Source organism: Dermochelys coriacea, chromosome 4, assembly GCF_009764565.3.
Source record: "Dermochelys coriacea isolate rDerCor1 chromosome 4, rDerCor1.pri.v4, whole genome shotgun sequence".
NCBI lineage: Eukaryota > Metazoa > Chordata > Testudines > Dermochelyidae > Dermochelys > Dermochelys coriacea.
The window spans coordinates 42055381-42068509 of record NC_050071.1 but is presented as its reverse complement, the minus strand read 5'-3'; the positions used below and the strand labels follow the sequence as shown (position 1 = coordinate 42068509).

Sequence of the window (13129 nt, the reverse complement as noted above, 5' to 3'; positions counted from 1 at the left end):
CTTCAGAGCTGGGCTCCCAGCCAGCAGCTGCCACTTTCCGACCACCCAGTACTGAAGGCTATGCAGAAGTAAGGGTGGCAATACCGTGATCCCGCCTACAAGAGGCTTGCTAACCCCCTTTGGATTAGTATGCCCAATTTGAGAAATGCAGACCTAAAAATCAAGGAATTTGCAAACTGTGTGTTTAGAATAGCAATTTGAGTACAAGCTGAGTGTGAAAATCCTCATTTTGCTATTACATGGCCTCCAGAAAGAATGGTTATTAGATATCTATTTTGAATACAACAGTATTTTAACTGTTTGAAGCACCTATACACTAACTGATGACAAAACTTTGTTGACAGAGCAACAAAGTTGCATAGTTGAGTCCAATCCTAAAACCTCTGTAGCCCATAGAGATAGCTCAGCCTTTTATTTTACTTAGCACTAACACAAGGAACCTACAGGCCTGTATCCTGTAAGACATTATTTATGCTAACTTGCTTAAGACAAAGTAGGCCTATGACCCTTACATACTTTAGGGTAGCTGTTGGACCATTTTATGTAAGTATATGAGCATATGCAGTGATGACAGTGGAGATATCCCTAATACTATGACTGCTAATTGTTTATGTGGTTTGGATCTTTCTTGGCCTCACTAATTGTTTTAATAAAAGTGGCTAACACTTTGCTTTGCCCTCAGTGTGAATGTTTTGCCATATACTCCAGGGTTCTCTACAAGATATTGAACTTGTTAGTTTCTGAGTTAGTTTTAATTCTGTGGAGCCCGATTCTGGGACAAGGACCCTCTATCCCCCCAGCTCATTAAATTAGTATCAATTGGAAATCAGTATAATTATTAACCATTAAAAAGAATCAAGCTACATCCTTTAATGCCAACTGGTTGCAGGAATATCCTGGTCCTGGTACTTACATTTGGTTTACCAAAGGGAGCGTCATGTAACACCTTAAATGAAAGCCAGGATCATGCTGGTCATTAATATTGTTGTGAAATGTATGGACAGATACTATGTAAGATGTTGTGTATGTATAATGAAAATATGTTTCTAAAGTCTGCATCAAGGCAGGGTTGACAAACGGGTTTCTGCCAGACAAAGGATACATGTTCGCCTATCTCTTGGTTCACATGTAAATTGAGCATTGGGAGCCAACATAACAGAAGCCCTATTTACATATGAAATCAGAGGAATGTCAGCAGAGGGACAGGGCACTGGGGAATAAACCTCTTGGGGCTGTCCTATCTCTAGGAGGGAGAATGAATTTCGAGGAACATAAGGAGAAGGAAAAAACACACCTCTTTATCTTACACCTAGGAAAATATTTGGGCAGTGCAACTACATTCATGAAAACAGGATCACAACCAGCCCTTGCTGAAATGTTGCAGAGCACATTTGGGGTGAGATAAATGACTTAAACAGAAGGTTAACTTGTAAATTAAATTTAATCCCTAGAAAGCATGTTATACTTTTGTGTTATATGTAACCTGTTCCTATTATCCTTACTCACCATCTCTTAAATCTGCATTTTTGATGATATATATTTATAGTGAAAACAATAAGTTTATCTCATGTGTATTAAGTGCTGATCCTGAGTTGAATTGAGTAAGCTGATGTGTACACTGTCTCCTTGCAGGCAGCAGTCCTGGTATTTCCGTGAGTGTTCAGTGTGCACAGAAGGGGCTGGACAAGGGAATGTTTCAATGGACTCAGATACACCCATGTTTAACCTGCAAGGCCAAATAAGGGCTGACATAGCCACCTAAACAATCTCCTTTGGGTTAACAGAGTGGAGGCATCATGGAGCTGACGCTCTGTTAAGCACAAGCAAGTCTCTCTCTCATATTGGAGGCTGGGGCACCTCGAGAACCATCACACCGAGTGCTCAGATGCAGAACCTCAACTCTGCCACCTTGAATCTATGTATTACAATACAGTCTTTACATATCATACACTATTTCTCTGACTAGGTATAAGTCTAGCAGTTCTGCAGAAATGCACAGGAGGGAGCCCCTCTCCTCCACAAAACAACATTGGCTGAAGTCCTTGCTTTGTATCCTGTAAGCACCTAACTCTTGCATCAGATCCAGGCCTAGCCATCTAATCAGGCCAGTGCAAAGCTAATTCAGCTGCAGATGCTCACCAATCTTTCCTTAGATGCTCAGGTTAACAAGATTAGTTATAACACTTACTTTACATGTTCAAAATCCAATTTTCAAACTCTCAAACTGAGAAAATAAAAATAAATTTCCTTCAGAATATGGCTACTCCAAAAATCTATGATACCAACTTTCAAAATCACATTTTTCAATTTTTAAGAGGGAAATATTTTTATTCTTCACATATTTTGCGGAAGAGGGAAAATTGGAAAAAATACTGAAAATAGGACTAACATACTTTGGAAATTTGACCCATGGTCTATTACATTAGAAGTCTGCATTGCATTGCCAGCTCTAGCACAAACTTACTATGGGACACTGGAAATGGACTTATGGTAAAACTTTCAAAATTGCTTAAGTGACTTCGGAGCCTAAAAAGTCACTTTTGAGACTGGGACTTAGGCAGGTTAAAAGCCTCAAGCCTCCGACGACTATTTTTTTTTTATGAAATACCAACTTCTTAAATATATTTTTAATCTTCTAATTTTCAAAATAAGTACTACTGCAAAACAAACATTCCAGACAATAAATTCAGTTATTTAGTCTGTGTAAAATATAGAAAGTGCTTTCTCATTTGGCAGAGAGAAAAAGAAAAATAATATCGCAATTATCACAGAAAGGAGGGACGAAAATATTTTCACCTTTATGTTGGTGGCACAGCCATGCTCTACAATATACAGATCTACTCCATCTACTGCAAGGCGTGTCATAGTGTACTTTAAATCATCAGATGTTGGACATGGCCCAGGAACACAGTTCATCTAGAGGAGATATTTAAACAAAGCACTCAGTTTTGTTAGAGTTTTAATTTCATATTAACAAGTTTTTCCTTATCATACTTCAATTTCCCACTTAACAGAGGACAAATTAGACCAAAAAGAATGATTATTTGCCCTACAGTAAGTGATTCTTTGAGATGTGTTGTCCACATGGGATTCCACTCTTGGTGCAAATGCACCCCGTGCACATGAGATTGGATTCTTTTGACCAGCAGTGCCTGTGGAGCCCTGCCTGCACCTTAGACGTCCTTGTACCCATTTCACCTGAGGGCATAAATGGTGGAGCGGGACCATCCATCCCTCAGTTCCCTCACCAATACAGGATCCCAATGTATGACTCTTTAATGACAGGGAAGGAGGGCAGACCATGTGAACAACGCATCTCCAAGTGGCACCTTATGCATGCGATGAAGTGAGCTATAGCTCACAAAAGCTTATGCTCAAATAAATTTGTTAGTCTCTAAGGTGCCACAAATACTCTTTTTCTTTTTGCGAATACAGACCAACATGGCTGCTACTCTGAAACGTATCTCCAAGTTAGACTCAGATTTTAAAGCCAGAAGGGACCATCATGATCATCTAGTCTGACCTCCTGTCCTTACTGTGGGGTAAGTAACCATTCTTTATTCAATTGATAGTCCACATGGATTCCACTCTTGGTAACAACCAATTGTTGGTTTGCTTGGAAGTAGGCAGGAGCTGTCCTATTTAAACAATGACTGCAGGCCAGTCCTATCAAACTGTGTGAGGGATGTGGAAGCCTATACCAAAAAGAGTAGTGTCTTGTAAAGGTGTGGACAGAGCTCCACATCGATGCCCTACAAGTTTCAAAAATAGGAACATTTTTCAAACAGAATCAGTTCTAATATGATTAGGTGGATATAATCTGGCTAATTTATAACATGTCCTTATATTTTCAGAGACCCTCTTATATAATCTCTGAGAGGATATTGCCTATCCTTAAGCCTATCAGCAAAGGCTACAAACAAACAGTCTAGGTGTGTTCCTGAATGTTTTCGTCCTTTTAAGGTATATGTCAATCCCTTAATATATCAAGTGTATTCAACTTCCCCTGGGTTTGAATGAAGTTTAGGCAAGAAACTGGGACCTGAAAAAACTGGTTCAAATAGAAACACTTTTGGGAAGGAACTTGGGATGAGGCCTGAGAGCTATCCTGTCCTTACAAAACATTGTATAAGGGGGACTCAGCATGCGGGCCTGCGTCTCCTCTACCGTTTGAGCTGACATAATGCCCACTAAAAAAGCAGTCTTCATAGGTAAGTGATAAAGGAGACAAGTTACAAAGGGGTTAAAAGAGGGACCAATCAACTCTGCTTATTACTATGTTAAGATCCCAAAAGGGAGGGGGTTATTGAAATGGGGGTAAAATATGAATAAGGCCTTTAAGGAATTTATCCACTGTAGGGTGGGAGAATACTGTGTGGCTCTGGATAGGAGGAAATGTACAGATACTGCTGCTAGATGGACCCCTAGGGAGCTGTTTCAGAGCTAGCAAATAGTCCAATACTGCTAAAATGGGTGATGTCGGGGAGACAGCTGGTGCTGAAATGCCCAAATAGAAAATCTCTTCAATTTAACTTTTTAAAGCAGGCTTTCCTGCTTCGCAGAATCGTGTGAATCTCAGCTGCAAAACTTTTCAGTGGACATGTCAGCCAGCCAGCATCCTGGCAGTCAGATGTATCAAAACTCCATTCAGGTGTAGGATCTAACCCATGCGAGAATATGTTGGGCCGGGCTGATAGTATGATAAGAGAATCATCAGATCTGAATAAAAGAACTGCCTGTTCAATCATCAGTCCTATGTTTGCCTCAGTTTTCTCAGAACCCTAATATATCCTGGGGATCAGCACAATGGCAGATAAGTCCCAACGACCCAGGAATGAGAAAAGCATCTGTTAGCAGGCCTAGGCTCGAACTCCTTCTGGGCAAGACTTCAGAGACTTCTTGTTGAGGTCTGTGGCAATCACGCCTATTTCAAGGAATCCCAACTTGTGAAAGAGGTTCTGCAGGACTGAGTCTTTGACAGACCAGACCACTCTCAGTTGACTGAGAGCTGCCTACCGAGTTAATCTGCCAAGGTGTTCTGAAGGGTGGGAAGGTGCAGAGCCACTAGTGTGGTTTGATTCAGAATACACCAAGTCCAGAGTACCATGTCCTCTTGACAGAGTGGAGACTATCTTACTCCCCCTTGTCTGTTGACATAAGGCATAACTGTGGTGTGGTCTGCCAGCACTTGAATACGGGATATCTGGAGTCATGGTAGGAATGCATTGCATGCCAGGTGGATGGTTCAGAGTTTCAGGATGAGCTTCCTGAGGGGCACAGATGCCCCAAGTTTAAAGTTGATTTAGATCAGCCCTTCCTCCCTGGGTAGAGGCATTCATCATCACTCTCTTGGTAGAGGTGCAGAAAAAAAAACTACTCCTTTGAACACCTGAACTGGGGTCTTTCCACCAGCTTAATGAGGAGAGGACTTCATGTGAGATCAGAACCAACATGTCCACCGGATGTCTGCTGAGTGGATACACGAATTTCAAACACCCTTGCAGGACGTGTAGACAAAGTCTGACAAACTCCATCACAGGTGTATGAGGTCAGAAGTCTGAGACATGCCATTAGGGATGTTCTGGGGTGAGTTTGATGTTAGTTGATGAAGTCCACTATTGTTTGGACTATTTCTCATGGAAGATAATCTCTCATGAACCTGGAATCTAATACTCCTACTCATTGAGGGAAGAGGAGATTGCAGCCAGGATAAGTTCTTCTTCCACATTACTTTCGTTATCCTGCTTTCTAGGATCCACTGCTGCAATAACTGACCTAGCTATGTTGGTTTATATGGACTCTTGGGGGAGGGTGGATGTAAAATTAGAAGGAGTCAAAAGATGCAGGCTTATGTGAACATAGCTGCACCTCCCAGTAGAGCCATGGCTGATAAGGATATAGGGTGGGGGGGATAAAATCAGGAGAGTACTAGGAAGAATGTTTCCTATGTGACGTAGGAAATTTTCTGTTGTCCTTTACACATTCCTCTACAGAGTCTCTTCCTGATGCCCACTCCACTACCCAAGGAGAATATGTACAAGAGGAATAACTACTATGCGCTGATGGAGTTAAGAAAAGGAGTGGCCATTCTGTCAGGAATGCCCTAGATCTGTTGTGTCCTCCCTAACCGGTAGAGGTAGAGGGTGAAGTTGGTAACAGAGGTGCCTCTACCGCTGTACCGACCGCTCAGTACCTGGTAGCCTAGTTATCTCCACCCTCAAGCTCTCAAGGAAAGGAGATTCCAAAACTGGGTCCAGAGATAAATCATTCAAGTACCATACATGCCCTGATTACCACCGCACTCGGTACTGATGCACTGGGCACCAAGGAACATGATTCCAAGGTTGCCTGTACAGAAGTGCCAGGCACCAAGGCACTGAGTGCTGAAAGTTCAGTACTGAAAGATTGCTGTTCACATATTTAGTGGGTACCATCAGCATTCTTTTAATTAGTACCAAGGTACCAGAGGGGCCCTTCTTAGGCCACTGTCTCTCTTTGTTGAATGCAAGATGACTCAGGTTTCGGAGACTTGTGCCTTGAATCAGTAGGCACCAAAGAGGGTGACCTATGCCTTCGCTGGAGCGGCTCCTTCCTACCCTATCAGAGTTCAAAGCCAGAATAGAGAGACAAATGACTGAGGCCTCTTGGTCAATATAACCAGAAATCTCAAGGTAAAATCTCTATTCACGGAAGCACTCATGAAGAGAGGAACAGACTAGAAGACTAAAATCTAAATGCATTCTTCTCTTTGGAGTCCAAGGAGGCATGCATAGGAGTACTCCAGGAGGAACAATTTTTGATAGCCTTTTCTAGTTTTTGAGTCCACTTAGAGTAGGAGTGACATATGGTACCTATACACTCTCCTAGAAAAACACAGGTACCTAGAGTGCTCATTAGGTGTCACTGAAGCATCACACTAGGGGCAAGATTTAAACCCAAGAGATGTTGATTCTGCCGTTTTGCTGGAGTCCCTCTACAAGGGGGCAGAGATTAATAGCCTGGGTATAATAGCCTGAAAACAGGAACCTGAGTAAAATAAGGAATTTGTATGTTTGTGTGTGTTGCCAATAGGCAACACAACTAACTACTCACTACACAGTGCACAGAGAATTAGGGGGACACTAAAGGTGTTCTATCTTGCTGTCATGGCTGGTAAGAAGGAACTGAGCGATTGTTGATCTCGCCTCACCCTTTAAGCCGTGGAGTGGAGATGAGTGAGGACATCTAGGGTGCAGAAATGGCCACAACAGATACTGCTGCCAAAATAATCTGATTTTATGCACCTGGGGTGTGTGTGCACCTAGAAGAGATTCCATGTGGATTGTCACTCCAAGAAGCATAATTACTTCCTTTACCAAATTATGGCTAACTAAAATATCTACATGCTCCAAACCACATGTATAGCTTTGTTCTACTTTTGGATACTTTAAGGTTATATTCAAATACTATTGCAATATACTACTACAAATATACCAACTTTTGTGGGCTCCAAATTGATAAAGTTTTACCTTAGATTCACAAAACCGACGATCAATTCCATGCTGACACATTATTACAGATTTTGGCCTTTCCAGTTCAAACTCTCGACACATAACATGAAACACAAACATCTGTCCCCATTCCAGCAGACATGCTAGCTGAAAGCAAATAGCAACAGGATCACAATACAGTAAGTATTCAAAATAAATTATCAGAGTTCAGAGAAAGAACATTAGCAAAGCTTGAGAACGAAAAAAAAAAAACCATGAGGAGCTTTATTTCTGCTGCTAAATAATCTACTTGCAATTAGCCACTATTGTAATTTTTCTGATTTGACATAATTTGTAAGTTTCTGCAGTTGTTCATGAATGGCAAAGTGTATTGTCAAAAATCAAAACTCATCTATATGAAACCAATCTATTTTAGCCACTTCTAAAGCAATTAACCCTCTTTAGAGAAACATCTTTGTTTTTATGTAATTGAATGCTCATTTTTCAAAACTTACAGTTCATCCTGGGGCTTGTCTATATCATGGGGTAATGTACTCAGCAGAGATGTGATTTTTAAAGTTCACTAATATGTTGTGCATTAATTAACCCATATAGGCTGCTGGTGGCACACTAAGGGTTCCCTAATATACTTTAACATACGACTCCAAATACCTTTGGTTTCAGTGATATCAAACTGCCACTCGTACACAGACTCATCAAAATGGGACACTTGAGCTGGCTACCCCAGACAGTTTGGAAGTAGAGGCAGAGGACCCATATCTCTGAAATTTATTATCGTGAGATTTAGTGTGAACCTGGCCTCTTTCACAGCATGATGTAAAATGCACCCCCCCCTTTAAAAAAAAAAAGATTTTTATTAACGGCAATTCCCTGGCAATTAGTCAGCTTGCCACCTTTTCCTGTCTCCTGTCATTAATGCTTGTTCAGTGCTACACAAAGTAACAATATACATGCTCCTATTTGCAGGGAAATGTTGCATGCCATCTAAAGTGCATTTAAATATTATGGTTATGGATATCCTTTTAATATAAGTAACAATATTTACTTGAAAGAATATTCAGTACAAATCAGGACAATTTCAGGTCATTAAGACAGATGGCTCCTATACTTGAAATTTCAAGCAGTGCTCGTCTGTATGCTCAGTTGTATTTCTGCCTTCACATACACCCCTGGACCATAGTTCAATCCTAGATTTTACATGGAGATTCTCTCTCTCCAGTTTGGAGTTTCAAACTGAATTTCCAAATCCTTTAATTTCAAGTTACTTTAGCCACAAATGAATCTCAGCTGGACTGAGCCTATGTACAATGGGTCCCTTCAAAAAAGGCCACATTACACTGGCTTTGCAACAAAGGAATGTGTATACACAGCTAAAACCTTGTACTAAACATGTTACCTACCATTTCTAGAACATACCTGTGGTGCTGTAACCTTAGCTGTAAGGCAACCAGCCTGCACATCAATCAGCCATGCATATTCTAAAGTATCACTTCCCACAGGCAGACCTTCTGCTGAAAACATAGCATGAGCTCGTAGCTGCAGACCTGACAGGCTGATATGGCCCTCTCTAAGTAGTTCATCCACAGAGGGTCGCTGTTGAGGAGAAGTCAATTAAAGACAACTATTCTCAAAGAATGACTACACAGGGCTTTGTATTTTTTAATTATCAAAAGATACTTTTCTGACATTAATCCTGACCTATAAAATCCCACTGTTCTCCATACAATGAAAAATAAAAAATAATAAAATAGAACTTCAGCTAACATCTGGAAGTAAAATAAGGACGAATTTATATCATGTCACGTGCAATGGGCCATACGATAATATGCAAATCTTAAAGAGATAAATAAAAGACAAAACAACTGTGAGTGTAGATTTGTTTTGGGAAATCAGTTATCCTTTATGTTAACTGGCTCACATTCTCCACCCCAACCACCCAAACTGTTCGAACCCAGGTTGCTTATGGTGGGTTAATATATAAGTGGTTAATGGATAATACATAAATTGACTTTCCCTCAAAAAGCAGCAGTGGTTCCTGTTTGGGCACCAGTTACAAGAGGACTATAGAGCAGTTGTATGGACCACCGCTAGGTAGGCCAGTTGCCTTCTTTATTACGCCGAGGACTTCTCAGGTTCTGCACCAGGGGAAAAAAACCTCGAAGCCTCACCGGTTTCCAATATATACATCTTACTTACTGAATTAAACAACTAAGCAAAACCTTAAAATACATATAAACAAACCAAATTAGAATAAAGTGGGTGAAAATAAAATACAATTGATGTAATCATCAGGTTGATTAAACCACTTCAAACCAACAATTTCTTATAGGCTTTATATAATATTTTGGGAAAGCAATGGTCTTGTTTAAATATCAGCCCCCCAAATAACAGGGCATTATCAATCTCAGTGCCAATTGATATATTTATGTTACAGCCAAATAGCTGACACAGGGAGAGTCAGAACACTCCCAAGTTGAAGCTGATGTTGACACTACAGCTCTGATGCCAATTAAGGCACTCTGTTCAATTTTCAGCTAGTTAGGTGTAATGGCTTTTGGGACCCAGGACTGTCAGTCACCCTGTTACCCCACTTCCAGAGTGAGAGAAGTCTTCCCTATGCCTAGCTAGGTGTCAGATCCCTGACACTGCCAGCCTTACAGCCACTCAAGCACTCTCCTCTGAGCTATGCCAGCCCTGTCTTTGCCTTGCAGGTTAACAATAGATTAGTGGTTCTCAACCTGCAGCCATGATGGGCAGAGATGCGGCCCATGTGACATCCTCAGGGCTATACTACGGGTAGTATTGGATGCGGCCTACAATGGTAAATAGGTTGAGAACCACTGCAATAGATGCATCCCAGTCTGAGTCCCTTTGAAGCATTCCCCTGTGATTTCCAGCCCCTGACTCTGGTTATCCACAGAAATCCCAGATCCTCTGCACCCAAAGATGCAGTGCACCCCAGTTATAAATTTTACCTTAAAGCATCATTATTGTTATTACTGTGTGAAACAAACACCACAAACATATAGGAACAAAATTAGAAAGGCCAAGGCACAAAACATGATTAAACTAGCTAGAGACAAAGGTAACCAAAAAAACATTCTACAAATACATTAGAAGCAAGAGGAAGACCAAGGACAAGGTAGACCCATTACTCAATTAGGGGTGGCGGGGGGGGACGACAATAACACAAAATGTGGAATTCAGAGTAGCAGCCGTGTTAGTCTGTATTCGCAAAAAGAAAAGGAGTACTTGTGGCACCTTAAATTTGTTAGTCTCTAAGGTGCCACAAGTACTCCTTTTCTTTTTGAGAAAATGTGGAAGTGGCAGAAGTACTAAATGTCTTTTTTGTTTCAGTTTTCACCAAAAAAGTTAGTAGCGATTGGACATCTATCACAGTGAATGCCAATGAAAATGAGGTAGGATCAGAGGCTAAAATAGGGAAAGATCAAGTTAAAAATCACTTAAACAAATTAGATGTCTTCAAGTCACCAGGGCCTAATGAAATACATCCTAGAATACTCAAGGAGCTGACTAAGGAGATATCTGAGCCATTCGTGATTATCTTCAAAAAATCATGGAAGACTGGAGATTACAGAGGACCGGAAATGGCAAATAGAGTGCCAATCTATAAAAAGGGAAATAAAGACAACCTAAGGAATTACAGACCAGTCATCCTAACTTCAGTACCCTGCAAGATAATGGAGCAAATAATTAAGCAATCAATTTGTGAACACCTAGAAGATAATAAGGTAAGTAATAGTCAGCATGGCTTTGCCAAGAATAAATCCCATCAAACCAACCTAATAGCTTTCTTTCACATAACAAGCCTTGTGGATAGGAGAGAAGCAGAAGATGTGGTATATCTTGACTTTAGTAAGGCTTTTGATACGGTCTCGCATGACCTTCTCAAACAAACTAGGATTATCTGGGTATATCTTACTTAATCATTTTCCTGCCATTGTAGGACTTGAGCACTCCTGGACCAAGATTGCACTCTCCAGTCCATTCAGTGTCTTCCAGTCCTCACCCATTCTGCCAAAACTCTAGTCTGTTGTGTTACTGGACTTCATATCCCACTGTCATGGCTGAATAATTATACTGGTTGTGGCTGATCTTCTTCAAGGTAGTGCTTTTCATTCCTTCCTATGCCACCCAACTGCCCAGCAGCTAGTCTCTTCTTGGACAATGTTTTCAGATATTATGGGTTTGCCTACTGATGTATTGGATCCAAGTCCACAATTTATTTCCCATTTTTGCTGTCCATTCTTCAAGCTCCTTGGCATGGAATCCTTTATCTCATTGGCTTATCACTCTCTGACCAATGGCAGATGGAATGGGTTAACCAGATAGATCTTGGAGCAATATCTCCATTGCTTTTTAAAATTATCACCAGGATGATTGGGTTCCCTTATTATCATACTCATAATTCACTTAGAATAATTCCACATAAGCCACCTCCCAACAGAGCCTGTTTTATGGCACTTATGGTTCTCTTGTTTCTGAACACCCCATCTTCGGAGCTGGAGGTCTATAGGACAATCATGCTGCCAATGCAGGAGCAGGACATCAGCTTTCTTCTTTCCAAAAATGTCTGAAGTCCTGGTATTTGGCTGGTATCCCCAAGGCTGCCAGGGAGGCTGTTGGAATCAGTAGGGATCCCTTCAGCTGTGTGCCCCTGTTCCAAATTCTTCTGGGGGAAGGGAGCGGACTTGCTTGGAGTTGCACTAGGAAGAACCTCGAACTTGGCTGCCAGCAGGAAAGCAGGACTGCTGGCAGCACAAGAAATTAAAATTGACTTTGCTTGAACCCAAAAGGATGTGGGGATCATGAACAACAAGCCACATGATGCAGAGAATGACCAGCAAGTGCGGGGAATGGACTGGACCAAACCAAACTGGGGGAGGGACTCTCAATGACGCTGAAGGGCAGTGACCTCCAAGGTAAGGTTTCTTGTGAGACTGGGGCTGAGGATAGTAGAGAACCACTGATGGCTTCTATTAGATCAGAGATGACCTTACATTGTGTCAAGGTCTTATGTTTTAGGGAAAATTCTATGTCCATAAAATTACTGGAGATACCAGAGTCCACCAGTGCTTCCAGACTGACCTCTATCGTCAGGGGATGTTGTAGACAGAACAGGAGCCTAAAGTGTGTTGGGTGCTGATTAGATGCCATCAAGCTATCTGAAGACAAATAGGTGCTGTGGACGGGAGCGAGGGGTGAAGTTCAAGCCCTGCCCAGACCCCTGGAGTTTTCTTGACCAACAAGAAGATCAACCCTGTGCTGGACAATTCAAGGCAAAGTGTTCTGGACCTCCACAGTAGAGACCAATGCCTGGTGTTGATCTTTTTCTGCATGGGAGAGATGGGGTTGGACTATGTCCAAGTTGCAAGGGCTCATGCAAAATTCTCAAGTTGGCGCAGAGGGGGGCTAGATTTCTCCAGCAATAGAAGGGCTCAGGCCAGCACTTACTGGCCAGCAACTGGTGATGAGCCCCAACCTGGAACAGTCAATGGGGTAAGTTTGCAGGCATATAGGAATGGGAGCCAACATTGGTTCAGAAAGCCAGGGAACTTTCCATAGTCCTGATTGAACTTGCTTAGTAAACAAATCTTCAGTTTCCATGGACCTGATGC

At 41.6% G+C, this 13129-nt stretch overlaps 1 protein-coding gene across 2 annotated transcripts in view; it reads right to left on the bottom strand.

The window, feature by feature from the left end:
• KIAA1109 (KIAA1109 ortholog) overlaps positions 1-13129 on the bottom strand; it is a 222900-nt gene that overhangs the window by 115951 nt on the left and 93820 nt on the right. For both annotated transcript variants that reach the window (XM_038398596.2, XM_043513096.1), the window contains exons 23-25: positions 8907-9083; positions 7509-7637; positions 2797-2916 (exon numbers count right to left, since the gene is read on the bottom strand). In XM_038398596.2, the coding sequence (XP_038254524.1) occupies positions 2797-2916; positions 7509-7637; positions 8907-9083 (426 nt within the window). The remainder of the gene's footprint in view (positions 1-2796; positions 2917-7508; positions 7638-8906; positions 9084-13129) is intronic.